This window comes from Sorex araneus, chromosome 6, assembly GCF_027595985.1.
Source record: "Sorex araneus isolate mSorAra2 chromosome 6, mSorAra2.pri, whole genome shotgun sequence".
NCBI lineage: Eukaryota > Metazoa > Chordata > Mammalia > Eulipotyphla > Soricidae > Sorex > Sorex araneus.
Window position 1 is genome coordinate 145,356,975 of NC_073307.1, and position 16,399 is coordinate 145,373,373.

Genomic DNA, 16,399 nt, shown 5'->3' on the forward strand with positions numbered 1-16,399 from the left:
CCCCAGACACCGATGGCTTCGCTGGTTGACACCCCCGCTGTGGTGGGGGCGGCATGTTGGGTCGTGAGGGGTCCCCAGCCCTGCCTCCTGTCAGGGGAAACTGAGGGTGTCCTGCGCTTCTGACCATTACAGGGTGTGAGGGTCAGAGGCCTCATCCTCATCCACCCCCAGAACCCCCTGGGCGACGTCTACACCCCAGAGGAGCTGTGTGAGTTCTTGGAATTTGCTAAGAGGTGAGAGATGCCCCTCCCCCACCCCACACCCCGCACAGCGCCTGGGCACATCAGGGCCTGTGGGCTTGGGGGCTGCGTGTCCGCCCCTCGCCTCTCCTCTGTGTGTCCCTGGCTGGGACCTGTCCAGCCCGTGTGGGGCACTGACCTTAAGGGGACGGAAGGGGGCGGGCAGCTGTCTCATTTCGTGGGCCTCTTGGGGCCCTGGCCCTCCGTCCAGTGCTCAGTCTTTGGGCAGGCCTCCAGGAGCTTGATTCCTTCCCGCTCCCCAGTTTCCAGGGCCCCGAGGGCTGGGCTCCAGCCTGAACCTGGGTCTGCGGGACTTAACTGAGCCCCTCTGTGGAGGAGCCCGAGACCCCCACCCCCACCCCGGGGACCCCCAGGCGGTGCTTCAAAAGCCTCGTGGTTGTCTGTTTCCAATGAGCCGCTTCCTGTTTGTTTGGAAAAACAGACCCCAGAAGATGTTCCTGGAAAGTTTAGTAATCCCGCCTAGCCAGGCCCCGCTCTGGGTTTCTGACCCCTCTGCTCCCCGCCTGGGGCTCGCAGCTGCCCCAGCCCCTTCCCTCCTCGTGCTCCCTCCCCCGTGCTCCCCCAGGCACGCGCTGCACGTGATGGTGGATGAGGTCTACATGCTGTCCGTGTTCCAGCCGGCGCGGGGCTACCGCAGCGTCCTGAGCCTGGAAAGGTGAGGCCATCCCGACCCCCTGCCCACAGCACGCCACCGAAGCACCCCTCCGCCCCGGGCCACTGGCCTCAGAACCCCTGGTGAGACGCTGGGCCGAGCAGTGGTTTCCACAGTGCTCCGTGGAGGGCCCGGGGGTTCCACGAGCAAGGGCTGGGGCGGCCGGAGGGCAGCTGCTAGGCTGCTCTCCTCATCTGGGTAGCCCAGGTTTCATCCCTATGTCCATTCATTCACTCTCCATCACTCATTCATTCATTCACTCATTCATTCATTCACTCACTCATTCACTCATTTATTCATTCACTCAGTCACTCATTGATTCACTCAGTCACTCATTCATGCAGTCATTCATTCACTCAGTCACTCATTTATTCATTCACTCATTCATTCATACATTCACTCATTCACACAGTTGTTCATTCACTCGCTCAGTCACAATTCATTCATTTATGCATTTACTCACCCATTCATGTTGTCATTCACTCATTCACTTATTCATTTACTCTGTATCCATTTGTCCACCCACTAATTAATTCACTCCTTCCTTCATTCACTTATTTACTCCCTCCCTCATCCACTCTTTCCTTTATTTATACACTCATTTATTTGCTCAATCATTCACTCATTTACTCATTCTTTAGTTCATCCACTCATTCATTCACTCATCTATGTATTCACTCATTCATTGATTTACTTACTTATTGTTCACTCATTCCCGTTGTTACTCATTCACTCTCTCTCTTTCATTCATTTACTCTTTTTTGTTTGTTTGAGGGCCACACTTGTTGATGCTCAGGTGACTCCTGGCTCTGTACTCAGGAATCACTCCTGGTAGTGCTCTGAGACTATGTGGAATGCGGGATATTGAACCTGGGTCAGCCACATGCAAGGCAAGCACCCTACCGACTATACTATCTCTCTGGCCCCAAATCATTTGTTTACTCTTTACTCGCCCACTCATTCACATATTAATTTTAGTCACACATTTATTCATTCAACCAAATCTTCTGAAGCCCCTCACACGTGCCAAGCACCCTAGTGATTAAAATAACGGGTGCTGTCATTACTTTGAGTCAAGAATTGGTGGACAAAAAGCCTTTGGGAACACTTGGGCCAAGCTCAGATGTAGAGTCTGTGGGTGGGACGTTCTGAGCCAGTCAGTTCCTGACGAGGGTGCCGTGTGGCCCTGGAACTTCTCTTCCGAAGGTGGTTCCTTAGTTTGAAGTGCTTGCCTGGCAGGTGCAAGGTTGTGAGTTCGAACCCCAGTGCCCACTGCATGTGCTCGGCCCTGCTGTTGGGGATCCCGGGTGAGAAAGACCCCCAGGGGGAGTTCTGACTGCAGCCTCCAGCAATGGAGACGTGAAAAAAGACGAGGATAAATGACAGATGGGGCTTGAGAGAGGGAGATCAGGTAAAGCACCTGCCTTGCCCACGGCCGACCCGGGTTCCATCCCCTGCACCTCAGATGGTCCCTTGAGCCTTTCTGGAGTGATCCCTGAGCACAGAGCCCGGAGTGATCCCTGAGCACTCCCAGGTTCCGCCCGGACACAAAACCAAGGGCAGGGTTTCAGAACAGGCCGCTGGCAGGCGGGGCTTGGCCTGGCCCGGCGGGCGTGGAGGCATTCACGTGTGAAGCAGCGGCAGCCTCTCACACACTCGCCCGCTCCTCTCTCCGTTCAACCCTCCCTGTGCACCCCACCGCCCACCTCCGATCCCACACTGCGCCCTCTGCAGGCTGCCTGACCCCCAGAGAACACACGTGATGTGGGCGACCAGCAAGGTGGGTTGCTGGCTGACCTTGGTTGGGGGTGTCTGGGGTCATGAGCAAGGGGAGGTGGGCGGAGCTGGCGTTTCCCCCCCCCCCCCAACCAGGGCAGGCTGACTGCTGCATGGGGGGCCCGGGGGGCTGTTTCCCTCCCGCAGGACTTCGGGATGTCGGGGCTCCGCTTCGGGACGCTGTACACGGAGAACCAGGACGTGGCCACAGCCGTGGCTTCCCTCTGCCGCTACCACGGCCTCAGTGGCCTGCTGCAGTACCAGATGGCCCGGCTGCTCGGCGACCGCGGTGACTGGCCGGGCATCTGTGAGGGGGGTGGGAAGGGCTGGGGTCCCTGTGTCCGTCCATCCATCCAGTTCTTCCGTCTGTGCAGGGTCTTGCTTGGGCAGCCTTTGCGAGGGCCAGCTCTGGGCCCAGACTCATTTCTGGCCTCCATTCCTGCCTTGAGGGGGACACAGGCTCCACCTTCCTCGCTTTGGGGGACACAGGCTTCACCTCCCAAACCCCGTTTCCTCACTGGCAAAGCAGGAATCGGCAGCAACCGATCTGGGAGGGTTTGAGTGCTGCTCGGTGTTCCGTTAGAATAAGTTCCTGGTTGGGGGCCAGAGAGATAGTGCAGTGGTTAGATGCAGCTGGCCTGGGTTCAATCCCTGGCACCCCGTACCGTGCCCTGAGCCCAGCAAGGAATGATGCCAGAGCACAGAGCCAGAACCGGGAGTAAATCCTGAGCACAGCCATTGTGGCCCTAAAAATACACACACACACACACACACACACGAATATTCTTGGCACATCCGGTCTGGTCCCAGCACCGGGAGAGTGAGCCGGGGTGCCCCTGCGTGGACGCCACTTCTCCTTTGGTCTCCCCGAATCCTAGCAAGCAGGAGCCCTGGCCTCCCCGGCTTTACTGAGAGGGGAAGTGAGGGCCAGACACTGCGCACCTACTCTCGCCGCGGCCGCCGGGAGAGAGCAGTGACGCCTCCCAGTGCTGGCGAGGACGTGGAGGCCGGATGTCACTGCGCCACCACTGCTGGGAGCGCGGAGGGTCGGGGCAGAGGCTCGGGGGGTCAGGCTCCAAGTGCCCAGCAGCCCCGCTCCTGGCTGGCTGTCCACGCTGCTGTGGCCTTTCCCCTCCGCACACATGTGTGTGAATGTGTGTTAGTGTGTGTGAATGTGTTTGTGTGGTGTGTGAGAGTGTGTGTGTGGTGTGTATGAGTGTGCTGTATGAGTGTGTGCAGATAAGTGTGTGTGAGTGTATGTGAGTGCATGTGAGTGTTGTGTGTAGTATGTATGAGTGTGTGTGTGTATGTGAGTGTAAGTGTGTATGTGAGTGTGTTGTGTCTGTGAGTGTATGTGAGTGTGTAAGTGTGTGTATATGAGTGTGTTGTGTGTGCTGTGTGTATGTGTGTGTGCTGTGTGAGTGTGTGCATATAAATGAGTGCATGTGTATTGTGTGTGCGGTGTGTATGTGTGTGAGTGCGTTGTGTGTGCTGTGTGTATGTGTGTGTGTGAGAGTGCACGTGAGTGTGTTGTGTGAGTATGTGTGTGTATAAGAGTGTGTGGAAGTGAGTGTGTGTGTATAAAAGTGTGAGAGTGAGTGTGTGTGTATAAGAGTGTGAGTGTGTGTGTGTGTGTGTGTGTGTGTGTGTGTGTTGGGCCTGGAGCCATAGTACAGTGAGTAGTAGGGCATTTACCTTGAACCTGGTTCAATCCCAGGGACACAGGCTCAATCCCTGGCATCCCATGTGGCTCCCTGAGCACCTCAGGAGTGAGTCCTGAGTGCAGAGCCAGGAGTAACCCTGAGCATCTCCAGAAGTGACCCAGAACGCCAAAAATAAAAATAATAAAAAGAGAGTGTGTGAGTGTGTGTGTGTGAATATGTGTGTGTATAAGAGTGTGCGTGAGTGCATGTAAGTGTGTTGTGTGTGTGTGAGTGTGCATGTGTGTGTGTGTGTGTTTGGGGGTGCTGGCTCCATGACCCCCCCCCCGCCCCCAGACTGGATCAACCATGTCTACCTGCCGGAGAACCATGCCCGCCTGCAGGCTGCCCACAGCCTTGTGTCCGCCGAGCTGGGGGCCCTGGGGGTGCCCTTCCTGAGCCGCGGGGCCGGCTTCTTCATCTGGGTGGACCTGAGGAAGGTGAGGCGGGTGGGAGGTGCAGTGGGGGGCGGGCGGGGGGAGTCAGGCCTGCCTTCAGGCGCACCCTGAGCCCCCTCCCCACCCCCGGCCCCCCAGTACCTGCCCGAGGGCACCTTTGAGGAGGAGGCCCGGCTCTGGCGTCGCTTCTTGGACCACAAGGTGCTGTTGAGCCCCGGCAGGGCCTTCGCGTGCGTGGAGCCGGGCTGGTTCCGCGTGGTCTTCTCGGACCAGGCCCACCGGCTCCGCCTGGGTGAGCAGTCTCCTCCGTCCCGCGCCCCCTCTTCCGCTCCGTGCGGCGGCCCCCGGCCGGTGCATCCTCCGTGCCCCCGTCTGTGCTCAGTGCCCTCACATCTGCCCTGCAGGCATGCAGCGGTTCCGACGCGTGCTGGAGGGCAGCCCGGGGGCAGAGAGATCAGCCTGGCCGTCAGGCCCAGGAGCAGGCTGGTCGGCGCCAGCCACGGCCGCCTGCCCAGGGCCTCTCGGGGCCGTGGAGGCCAATCCTGGACCAGCCACGTGCCAGGACGATGCTCGCCGTAGCCTTGACCCCGTGCAAACCTGTCTGGCCTCTCTGGGGGGCAGTTCCTAAAGCAGGGCCCTTCCAGCTCCGAGGAGACCCAGAGAAGTTTCCAGAACAGAGCAGGGGGGGGGGTTGCTGCTCCTCCGCCTGTCTCTCAGCGCCGCCCCCACCCCCTCCCAGGACGGGGACAAACAAACAGCGTGTCCTCTCTTTGTGAGCACACCTTCCTTTCCCCTCCTGGGTTGCCAGGGCGACAGGCACCCGGTGCCCCACATACCAAAGCGATGCCTGTCAGAAAAATAAAAAGCAGCCACTGTTTGCAGCTGCCAGGAGAAAGGAGTTGAGTGTTCTCAGGTTCACATCGTTCCCCTGCGTGCGAGGGGGGCGGGGAACGGAAGCCGAGGGCGTCCTGGAGTGGGTCTCTGTCGGGGGCTGGGGGACACTCTGGTGGTCGGGGTGGGGGTGGGGATGGGGGTCAGGGGCTGGAGATGGGAACCTGGAGGGACTCCTCTGTCTTCAGACCTGGCACGACCTTCACTGCTGGTCCCGAGCTTGAGTGAGAGGCCCAGGGCGTGGCTGCTGTGCGGCTGTCCTGGGGTCAGCATCCCAGTTGGCCTGTCCACACTGCTGTCGTTGGCTGCTTTGTCCTACCTGGCAGCTCTGAGCATCCCTCGTGGGCCGGCGTCCCCTCCCCCCTGGCAGGAGCTGGCCCTTCCACGGATCAGCGTGCACTGGGGTCCACTCACCCTCTTCTTGAGGTGGGCTCCCCCCAGCGTTCTCTTTGTTCTTGAGGATGACACCCAGAGCCACTGCTGATGCACACGAAAAAAACCGGGCCTGACGGAGTCTGAGTAACCCAAGAGCCATCAGTTCTCTGGGTTCCAATGACTTTCCTCATCACTCCTGGAATGCAAATCTAGGATTGACCATCCAAGCGACCTGACACATATCCAGTGATTTCTATGAGCCTAATAATGTCAAGTCACCACAAAGTCTCCCCTCTCACCTCTCCTCCCCAGGATGATACCATTTATTTATTTCAGTCAATGAGAACTCTCTCTCGAACTCTCTCTCTCTCTTTTTTTTTTTTTTTTTGCTTTTTGGGTCACACCCAGCAATGCACAGGGGTCACTCCTGGCTCATGCACTCAGGAATCACCCCTGGTGGTGCTCAGGGGACCATATGGGATGCTGGGATTTGAACCTGGGTCGGTCGCCTGCAAGGCAAACGCCCTACCCGCTGTGCTATCACTCCAGCCCTCAGTGAGAACTCTTAAGCCATTAGATTCCTTAAGATTCTTCCTGGGACTGGAGAGATAGTACAGGAGGTAAGGCACTTACTTTGGTTCTGTTCTGTTTGCGGGCCAAACTTGGCTGTGCTCAGGGTCTCCTTCCCTGCCTGTGGCGGGGATGGGGGTGGGGGTGGGGGTGTGTTTACTCACTATGGTAAGAGCCCGGGAGTGCTGGGACCCAGCCCTTAGAGCTCTCTCCCTAACCTTCCCTGTGGGTTTTGTAACTGTGGGTTGTAGAGTTGACATCTGCCAGTGTTTTATCTGTGACAATTCCAGGTGCCAAAGTGGTTTTGGCTTCCATGTCCTCACTTTAGTTTCACATTTTTGTTTGGTGGGGATACCCCAGGCAGTGCTCAAGGCTTATTCCTGACTCTGTGCTCAGGGATCACTCCTGGTGGGGGTTCGGGGAACCACCTGGGGTGCCAGGGATAGAACCTGGGTTGGCAGCATGTATGGCAGACACCCTAACCACCGGCCTCTCTCTGGCCTGGCTTTTCTCTTTGAGACCTTGTCTGTTTTCTCTCCCTTTCCCCAGTGAGCTCAGCTGTCAATTTGAGTGAGCTGCATTCCCTCTGTTTGGTCTGTTTCATACATATTTGTAGCCTGCCAGGCACTGCCAGAGCTGTTTAAATCTGGGGTTTTGCTCACCCTAGCAATTCCTTTGACTGGGAAGCTCACATATGAAAAACTGACTCATGTGCCTTTCCCTTGAAAGTCATGTCCTTTGGAACGCCCACTTATGCTTCTCCTGAGCCTGGGTCAGCGAAAACCGTATTTCACTATGTAATTTGGAGAGCAATTTTTTTTTCTTTGCAACAAAGTGGAGTGTGACTATTATATAATGCTTTAAAAAATTATGTCTGGGGACTGGTGTAAAAAACTAAGGCTCGCCGACAGGGCGTGTGCACTCGCGGGCTCTCCAGGCGGCTCTGTCTCACCACCCACGTTCGGTGCCCTGGAAGCACTGTGTGTGCTGTCAGTCAAGGGCAGGCGATGGAAGGAAGATCGGTTTATTTCATTCTCTCTCTCTGCTTCTCTCCCGGCTCTCGATCTCTCTCTGGATCTCTGTATCTGGGCCCCCAACCCACTCTTATCGCCTAGTTAAATCTCCCCAGCATGAGGGGGTTGGGGTGTCCACATAGGTGTGGTCACAATCAATAGGGTTGAGGTTCCTTTCCCTCAGGGGATGCTTCTCCTAGGACTGACTCTCTTTCAGCAGGAGGATCCACCCAAGGGCGGAGTCCCATGAGTGTGTTTCTCCTCTCCTCAGCCAGCAAACATATAAGCATTCATAATATTAATCATTTTGTATGGACACAATAAGAGATGCATTAAAGCTTATAGAATTGCTCTCCTGGGGCCATCTCAATCTCAGACTACAGTGCTCAGGCAAGATCAGTCTTTCCTATCCCTAGCAGGGTCCTAGTCTCATCATTACTTTTGGATCATGACAGCATTTGTCTATGATCAAGCCCTTAACTTATAGTTAAGCGTTAGGCACTTTGGCCAGGCCCATCTCGATGCCAGGGTAGCACATAACTCACTGCTTGCCCTGGGTCCATCTTGTCCCTCGTGGGGACCCTGCTTTTGGGGTGCTAGGAACTGAGGGCAACTGAGGTTTAAGTGGAGAAAGCAGATGCCCAGGAGGGAATAATATTTGAAGCCAATTAAGTCCCAAGTTACAAAAACATAATATTGTCTTCTTGTGTCTATACAAAAAAGACATAGCTTTAAAGTAAATTATTCAAAAGGCATAAAGAGGGGAGAAAGGCAATATTAACTTATAATATAAATTCAGTGTCCTAGGAAGGTCTGACCTTACAAATTAGTAGAGTCAGATTAAGGGAAAGCCTCGGATTAACTGTTTTGGGGAAGAGAGCATACAGAAGCTAAACAAAGGGATGGGAGAGATTCGGGAACACCTTGATGGGTGAGACTGGGGTAAGCCTAAACTACGGAAAAAACCGGGACAAGCTACTTGTGGCAAGGGGGAGAGGACAAAGTGATGTCATCCTACAGACTGGAGTGATAGTAAAGCGGGTAGGGCGTTTGCCTTGCACACAGAAAACTGGGGTTCGATCTCTAGCATCCGCATATAGTCCCCCGAGCACCGCCAGAAGTAATTTCTGAGTGCATTACTTGGAGCATCGCCAGGTGTGACCCCAAACCGATAGATAAGTAAATGTCACTGTCATCCCATTGCTCAACGATTTGTTCGAGCGGGCACCAGTAACGTCGCTCATTGAGAGACTTATTGTTACTGTTTTTGGCATATCCAATACGCATGGGTAGCTTGCCAGGCTCTGCCGAGAGGGCTCCATACTCTCAGTAGCTTGCCGGGCTTTCTGAAAGGGGCGGAGAAATCGAACTTGGGTCAGTCGCGTGAAAGGCGAACACCCAACCGCTGTGCTATCGCTCCAGCCCAGATAAATAAATAAATAAATAATAAATAAATAAATAAAATTTTGTCTGGGAGCCAGAGAGATAGCACAGAGGTTAAGGCTGTTGTCTTGCACTCAGTCCTTCTTATTGTCCCCCAAGCACCTCCAGACACCTGAATGCAGAGCAGGAGTAGATTCTGAGCACAATCAGGTATGGCCCACCCCCCACTTTTGTTGATATTACTTTAAAATAACTTTTTACTAGGCTTTCTTTGATATACTATTAGGATGATATACTATTGTGCATCCTAATAGTTTATATATATATATGTATATATATATATAAACTTGAATAACCTGGGCTTTGAGTGATAGTACAGCAGGTAAGGTGCTTATCTTGCATTTGGAGGACCTGGGTTCAATTCCCTGGACCCCATATGGTTCCTCTGAGTCCTGTCAGGGATGATCTCCAAGCTCAGAGTCAGGAGAAGCCCTGAACACTCCTGGTTCACACCACACCCACCCCAAAAGCCCTATAATGGAATAATCTGAATCAATGCACACCATTTCTTTGAGACTGTTTAGTGAATTTTTTTTTCTGCCCTGAAAGAAATAAGCTCGTGCATCTGTTATTGTTGATTTGCACAGGAGAGCTGAACTGTTACATTTTTCAGGAAATTTGTCAGGGTTGTGGACTACTGACATGATCAATGTAACTTTCTGTGGGCCCTTTGTGAGGTGCTTGGTTGTCTTGTGTGCAACAAACCCAGGTTTGATTTCCCAGCACCACATACGGTTCCCTGAGCACAGAGCCAGGAGTGAGCCCTGAGCACAGCCAGAGATATGCCCCCCCATTCTCAATTCAAAATTTAATTTTCGTGTCCAAAGAGCCAGGCACCACTTCCACTGGTTTTGTCCCTGAGGTACTGTCCTCAGCATCTCAGCGGTGTTGGCTTTGTTGCTCTGGCACGCACATCACCTTCAGATCTGTTGGAAACCCCCATTGTTTTGAAGATTTCGATGACTGTCCCATGTGTATAAGGACCCAAATCTTCATCATCTATGTGTAGGCAAACAAATGCAACAAAAAGGTGACAGACCAGGCTCAGAGGAGAATGCAAAAAAAATGGGGCTCCATCCACTGTCACACAAAGCAAGTCTTCGTCTTGTCGCTAGTAGTATCCTGTCTTGGGTATGACTCTTTTATTCACTCCACAAATACTCAGCAAGTGCTTCCTGCATGCCAAGCATCTGTAAGAAGGCAAATTCCTCCAATGCTGTGCTCCTACGAGATCTTAACATAGAACATTCTCACTCAAAGAAAGAATAAATGGTTCATTGAAAACACAGCTTTTGGGGACGGGGAGATTGGGTAGCAGTTACGGTACATACTAGGCATGCAGCCAACCCAGTTTTGGCCCCCTGTATCCCAGGGTCCTTGGAGTCCTGCTGGGTGCAGCCTTGGGTGTCCCTGGCCCTACCAGGTGGTCCAGGTAATAGACCAGGCTCCGAGGGGTCTGTGCTTTGAGCTGGTGGCCCAGTTGATTGAGAATCACTAAGTGGAGCTCCCAGGCCTCCTAAGCCCCCCTTAGGAGATTATCCACAAATCCCTAACAAAACAGAACAAAAACAAGCCCACTTTTTTTTTTTTTAATTACAGAGAGAAAGAAGCAAGTAAAAATGCATTCTATCTATCCAGTTGGGCTGGGACGATAGCATAGCGGGTAGGGTGTTTGCCTTGCACATGGCCGACCCAGGTCAATTGATTCTTCCATCCATCTCAGAGAGCCCGGCAAGCTACTGAAAGTATCCCGCCCGCAACGCAGAGCCTGGCAAGCTCCCCGTGGCATATTCGATATGCCAAAAACAGTAACAACAAGTCTCACAGTGGAGACGATACTGGTGCCCCGCATGAACAAATCAATGAGCAACGGGATGACAGTGATACAGTGATCTATCCAATTCTCAAATGTGGTCTCTCTATGCTAAATATCCTTTCTTGGGGGAATGTAGACTTAGAGGGCAAGGAAACATCTTGGGAATAGGGAAACAGGAGCTGAAGAGATAATACAGCTATACAGGTGCTTGCTTGGCACGCGACTGACCCAAGTTCCATCCCAGCACCCGTGAGGATTCAGCAAGCCAGCCAGGGGTAAGCTCTGAGCAGAGCCGGGTGTGGCCCCAAAAGACAAAATAAGAAGAAAAGAGGACGGGGAAGCAGAATGTGGGTTTTCATCTCCAGCATACTCTGGTTCCTCAATTTCCTCAAATATGTCACTAGCTGACTTTGCGTAGGGCAGGAGTACTTCCGGAATCCCTTTGACTGCAGGAGGCCCTGGCTGACCTCGGACTACTTGAGCTGTAAGTGAGCAATCCCACCAGGTGGCGCTAGGGCATAGCTAGGACCCCAAAACGGATTCGGATCCAGGAAAGCGTCAACAGGTCCAGCGGGTTCATTTCATGATCCTCTTAAGAGCATCACTTTGCACTTCGAAAATTTTAGGCTCCGCCGACTGTTTTCTGTTAGGAGTTCCACTGTGCATTAGAGGAGACTGGAGCATTTAAATAATACAGGAACAAAAGGGAAATTTAATCTCCTTCCCCATATCTACCTCCTCCGTTACTCTCCCCCAAACTTAAAATTGCTGCTTGAATTCCTTCCAGAAAAAAGCATACATATGCTTGACTATAAGCATCTGTTTTATATTTCCTCTTCTGTTGTTGCATATATTTTAATTTACATAAAAAATCACTCTTGCCTGAGGTTTTAAATTTATTTTTATTTTTTTGTTTTATTTCAGTGCCGAGGATTGAACCCAATACCCACTTAAGCACCGCTTAGGGTTTCTCCCTAATACCATGTTCATATAAACCCATCTTGGTGGTAATTCCATATCTACCCAAGTGACTCCTGGCATTATTCCATTGTAATAATACATTTTGGTTGTTTTCAAGTTTTCCAATTTTATTAAAAGCAATGCTGTCATGAATATTTCTGAAAACCGTTGTTTAAAATCCAGCGAATAAATCCTTTGCCCACGAGATTGCTGTGATTGTGCCCACTTGCTCTCCAAGAATACTGCATGCCTTGCCAAAAAAACAAAAATATTCACACCTTCACACTTTTTGAGGTCAGTTTTATAAGTGCTTGTGCATCGTTCAGTTTGAAACTCCGCCCCCCCCACACTTATTCTACGGAAATAAAACACTCTTTGTTCGCAATTATTTATTCCATTCAACATTCCAACACCAATCCCACCACCCTGACACCTTTCCATTATTTTGAATTTTCCCACCACCACCCAAACCTGTCCCAAAGGCAGATCCTAAGTAATTTACGTTGACTGGCTTGATATGAAAAATCAGCTAAAAATAATCCAAAAGGTAAAAAAAAAAGTTTCCTTAGAACAAAGTGTGTGTTGGGGCTGGAGCATTAGCACAGTGGGTAGGGTGTTTGCCTTGCACGCAGCCGACCCAGGTTCGATTCCCTGCACACCATATGGTCCCCTGAGCACCGCCAGGAAGTAATTCCTGAGTGCAGAGCCAGGAGTAACCCCTGTGCATCGCCGGCTGTGACCCAAAAAGCAAAAAGAAAAAAAAGAAGAAGAAGAAAGTGTGTGAAGATGGTTATATCTGCCCGTGGATAACATTAAGCTCTTGTAGAAGAGATCACTAACATGTTGTTACAGCCTGTGTACCACTATCTGCTAAAACAACAACAACAAAAAACCAAGGCAACCTCAGGGATGCGGGATTTGTGACCGCGTTGCATCTTTTAAGGATGAACTTGCGTCTCAGCCACTCGGTCTTTGCAAAGGCTGGGGCGCTGGGCGCGGGGCCCCGCCTGGGAGGGCGCCGAGCGGAGCCCTGACTCCTCCTGTCCAGCAGGGGGCGCGCGCCGGGCCGCTCCGGCAAGGCGCAGCGCGGCGGGGGCCAGGCGCGGCCGGGCCGGGAGGTGGACGTTGGATCCCCGGGCGCGCGCGCGCTGTGGCTCGCTGAGACCCGGCCGTGGCCGTGGCCGTGGCGGCCGCCCCCTCGGCAGCGCACCCGCCCGGGCGGCATGAGCCGGTGATTGCGCGCGGGGCCGAGCGGGAGCAGCCGTGGCCGAGGTAAGCGCTGGCCGGGCCGGCCCGGGGTTGCGGGCTTGGGGCCTCCCCGCCGCGGCCGGGTCCGGGCTGCAAGAGGCCGGCTGTTTTGGGTGGGTGGGTGGGCAGGTGGGGGATCACTCTCGCTTCGGGGGCTCTGTTGGGCTTCTGCACCCTCTGAGCCGCCCCGCGCCTTTGCAGTCCGCAGCCTGTAACCTAGCCAGCCTGCCCCGACTACTCCTGGGCGCACAAGCTCCCCCCTCCCCCACCCCGCCCCCTTTTCTGCCGGAACGCCTCGATTTCCCTTCCCGCTGGCGGGTCCCCACCCGCACCCCAACTTCACACGCCCCTACCCCACCCCCGTTGCGCCAACGACACGCTTGTGCTGCTCCCTGGCTCCGGGTGTCTGCTGCGCCCTGCGCTCGGCGGCGGACTAGGCTGTGTACCCCGCTGGCCCGGGCAGGACTTGCGCCTCCCCCTGGAAGACAGGACTTGGGGACTCTTCACCCCTCCACCCTCCCCGGAAGACAGGGCTTGGGAAAGGCGAACCCGGGCTGTCCCGGGCCCCCCCGCAGCGGCCCAGAGGCATTGAGGGGTGTTGAATTCTTGGCGCTGGGAACTAGATCTCAGTATGCAGTTTTGAGACCCTCCCTCCACCCCACCCCAATACCAAACAATTGCTGGGGGGAATTGGGGTAAGGAGGGGGTGGGCGGGAGGTCACATGCTCATCTCAGGGCCCTGGAGTGGATCTGAGGAGGTCTTGATCCAGGCCTGCCCCTTGTCACCCGGTGGAGCTGGTGCGGATTGCGCCCGGGGCGTGGTCTGTCCACTTCCGATGCTGTCACTTTCCGTCTTTCCTGCCCCTCCTCTGACTTGGGCTTCCTGCTTGCACACCTGGGGCTGTCGTGGTGAACTCCATGGGATCTCTTTTGCTCAATCAGCCTGCAAGTTTATGCTGGTTTTGCTGATCGGGGAGTGAAAGGGAACTCTGCAATCGTTTTTGAATTTTTTTCCCCCCTTTCCCCAGGGTGATCTGGGAAAACTCTTCATAGAGCTTCCAAGCCAGACACCCAAATTCCAGCCTGGGCACGTTTCTGCTCGTGTGGCGGTGGCGGAGGGCAAGTGACTTAGCCACGCTGATGGGTTTCCCCGCTGCGCTCTGTAAAAAAATGAGCATCATGAGGGTGTGTCACATGGTCCATTGGGACCCTGAAATAAGGCAGCACAAGGGTGGTGTATCAGCCTAAGCATGATCTGTCTTAGCGTGGGTCGAGCTGTTGACTGATGATATACATTGTATTCATTACCATGTGATTCTAATAGTCAAAGGGACACTGTTACTTACTTTTTTTTTGGGGGGGAGCACACCCATTGGTGCTCGTAGATTACTCCTAGCTTTGCATTCAGTAATCACTCCTGGAAGATTTGGGGAACCATGTGGAACACCAGAATGGAACCAGGCTTAGCAGTGTGCCAGGCAAGCACCTTACCTGCTGTACTGTTGCTCCAGCCCCTAAGGACACTGTTATTTTGCAGTTGGAAACCCCTTTTTCAGCATAGTTAGCTCTTCTTCACTAATTGTAAAGAATCTTTGCCTGCTAAGGGGATGGGTGAGCGACAGGATTTCCCCCGCTGTGGCTAATACTTGTACCCTGGTTCTCAGGCACGCTGGGGTTAGAAGTACCAGTGCAGCCCCCCAGATTCTCCAGAGTCACTCAAACCCTCTGTTTTCCCCTTTTGTTTTTTGGGCCACTCCCAGCAGGGCTCAGGTTCTACTCATGGTTCTGTTCTCAGGAGTCACTGCCGGCAGTACTTGGGGGAGGGTCTGTAGATGGTGTCGGGGATTGAACCGGGGCTGCCCGAATGCAAGGCACGTGCGGTACCTGCTGTCCTGTCTCTCTGGCTGACTCCAAAGCTTCGCACTAAGTGACCTGGCGGTTGCCTCGGGCCCGAGAGAACATTCTCCGGCACCCCGGGACGGCAGTTCTTCCGGGAATTGGGGACCACTTCTTCCGGTGACTCCACCCCTGCCGGCTAGCCAGCACCTGCTCGGGTCAGCGTTGTTTGCAGGGAGGAGGGAGGCCGGACGGCCGGGGAACTTCTTGATCTGCCGCAGCTCACAGCGTTCTCCGGGGGCAAACTGGCCTTGGTGACTGGTTCCGCTTTGCTTGGCCTCTGTGAGGGACACCAGCGTGGACAGAGGGACTGTGGTCAGCTCGCTGGGGTGCCGGCTCTGCTCACTCACCTGCTGTCTGGGCCGTGTGGCACAGACTGTGGGGGACCCGCTCTGGGACACGTCCCTTGCCGGATGGAGGGACCCCTTAGGTGTCGGGAACCCAGAGTTTCCCAGGGACGACGCCTCCCCCAGGCTCTCGGGGTCCCTGAGCCCGGTTTGCCTGGCGCCCTGCGGCCACCAGCTCACTCGCGCACCCCCTCGGCTTCCTCTCTACCCCGGCCGCTCCTTCTCTGCCCCGCTGGCTTTCGCCCCTCCCCTCTGCCAGCTCCCCTCACCACGTGTTTTCTCCTGAGTTTGGCAGAATAGAAACAAGGCGGGTGTAGACCGGACACCCTATGTAACATGGACCTTTGCTGGCGCAGCTGAGCTGTGGCTGGACCCCAATGGTAAGCCTCTCTCTGGGGGCGGGGCGGGACGCTGGCGTGGCTGCGAGCAGGGGAAGCCGCGGCCGCCCCTTGGCTCCAGCCCCCTCCTGCGGCACCCCGGAGAAAGTAGACGGGCTCTGCTTCCTGCCCTTGGTGGCCTCGGGCTGAGTCCAGGTCTACGGACAGACCCTTGGAACTCAGGACCAGGGACGAATCGTGACTGTGGCAGAAACGTCCCCGAGGGCTGAGTGCAGAGCCGTGGTTTGGGTGTCCCTGGCTTAAGTCAGGACCCTGATGGGAAGAAGCTGGCTCCCGTGATCGGGCACGGAGATGCTGGGCTGCAGCCAGCGACGTCCTGGGAACTCTGTGGTTGTTGCTGTCCGGGCCACACCCGGCGATGCGCAGGGCTTACTCCTGGCTCTGCACCCAGGAATCACTCCTGGCAGTGCTCCGGGGACCAGACGGGATGTCAGGGATCGAACCCACACGGGGCTGCTTGCAAGGCAGGTGCCCTGCCCGCTGTACAATCGCTCCAGCCCCGGTTCCTGAGCTCCAGCCCAGAGCCGGCAGGGGGCCCCCTCCTCTCCTCCCCTGGACACTTGTGAAGACCCTTCCCCCGGGGGGAGGCGCCTGACACCTTGGGGCCTGTCCTGCAGGCCCGCCCCGGCCCCACAGCGGCCAGCCAGGTCTCAGGA

The 16,399-nt window shown here is 54.8% G+C and overlaps 2 protein-coding genes across 3 annotated transcripts in view; both read left to right on the forward strand.

Annotated features, from left to right (window-relative positions):
• ACCS (1-aminocyclopropane-1-carboxylate synthase homolog (inactive)) overlaps positions 1–5,450 on the forward strand; it is a 17,870-nt gene extending 12,420 nt beyond the window's left edge. For both annotated transcript variants that reach the window (XM_055142272.1, XM_055142273.1), the window contains exons 9-15: positions 133–233; positions 826–915; positions 2,647–2,692; positions 2,836–2,977; positions 4,686–4,828; positions 4,925–5,078; positions 5,191–5,450. In XM_055142272.1, the coding sequence (XP_054998247.1) occupies positions 133–233; positions 826–915; positions 2,647–2,692; positions 2,836–2,977; positions 4,686–4,828; positions 4,925–5,078; positions 5,191–5,414 (900 nt within the window). In that variant the 3' untranslated portion in view covers positions 5,415–5,450. The remainder of the gene's footprint in view (positions 1–132; positions 234–825; positions 916–2,646; positions 2,693–2,835; positions 2,978–4,685; positions 4,829–4,924; positions 5,079–5,190) is intronic.
• A 7,490-nt stretch (positions 5,451–12,940) lies between these two features.
• EXT2 (exostosin glycosyltransferase 2) overlaps positions 12,941–16,399 on the forward strand; it is a 125,935-nt gene continuing 122,476 nt past the window's right edge. Inside the window, exons 1-2 of the mRNA XM_055143688.1 lie at positions 12,941–13,126; positions 15,641–15,725. Coding sequence (XP_054999663.1) covers positions 15,723–15,725 — 3 coding nt within the window. The 5' untranslated portion in view covers positions 12,941–13,126; positions 15,641–15,722. The remainder of the gene's footprint in view (positions 13,127–15,640; positions 15,726–16,399) is intronic.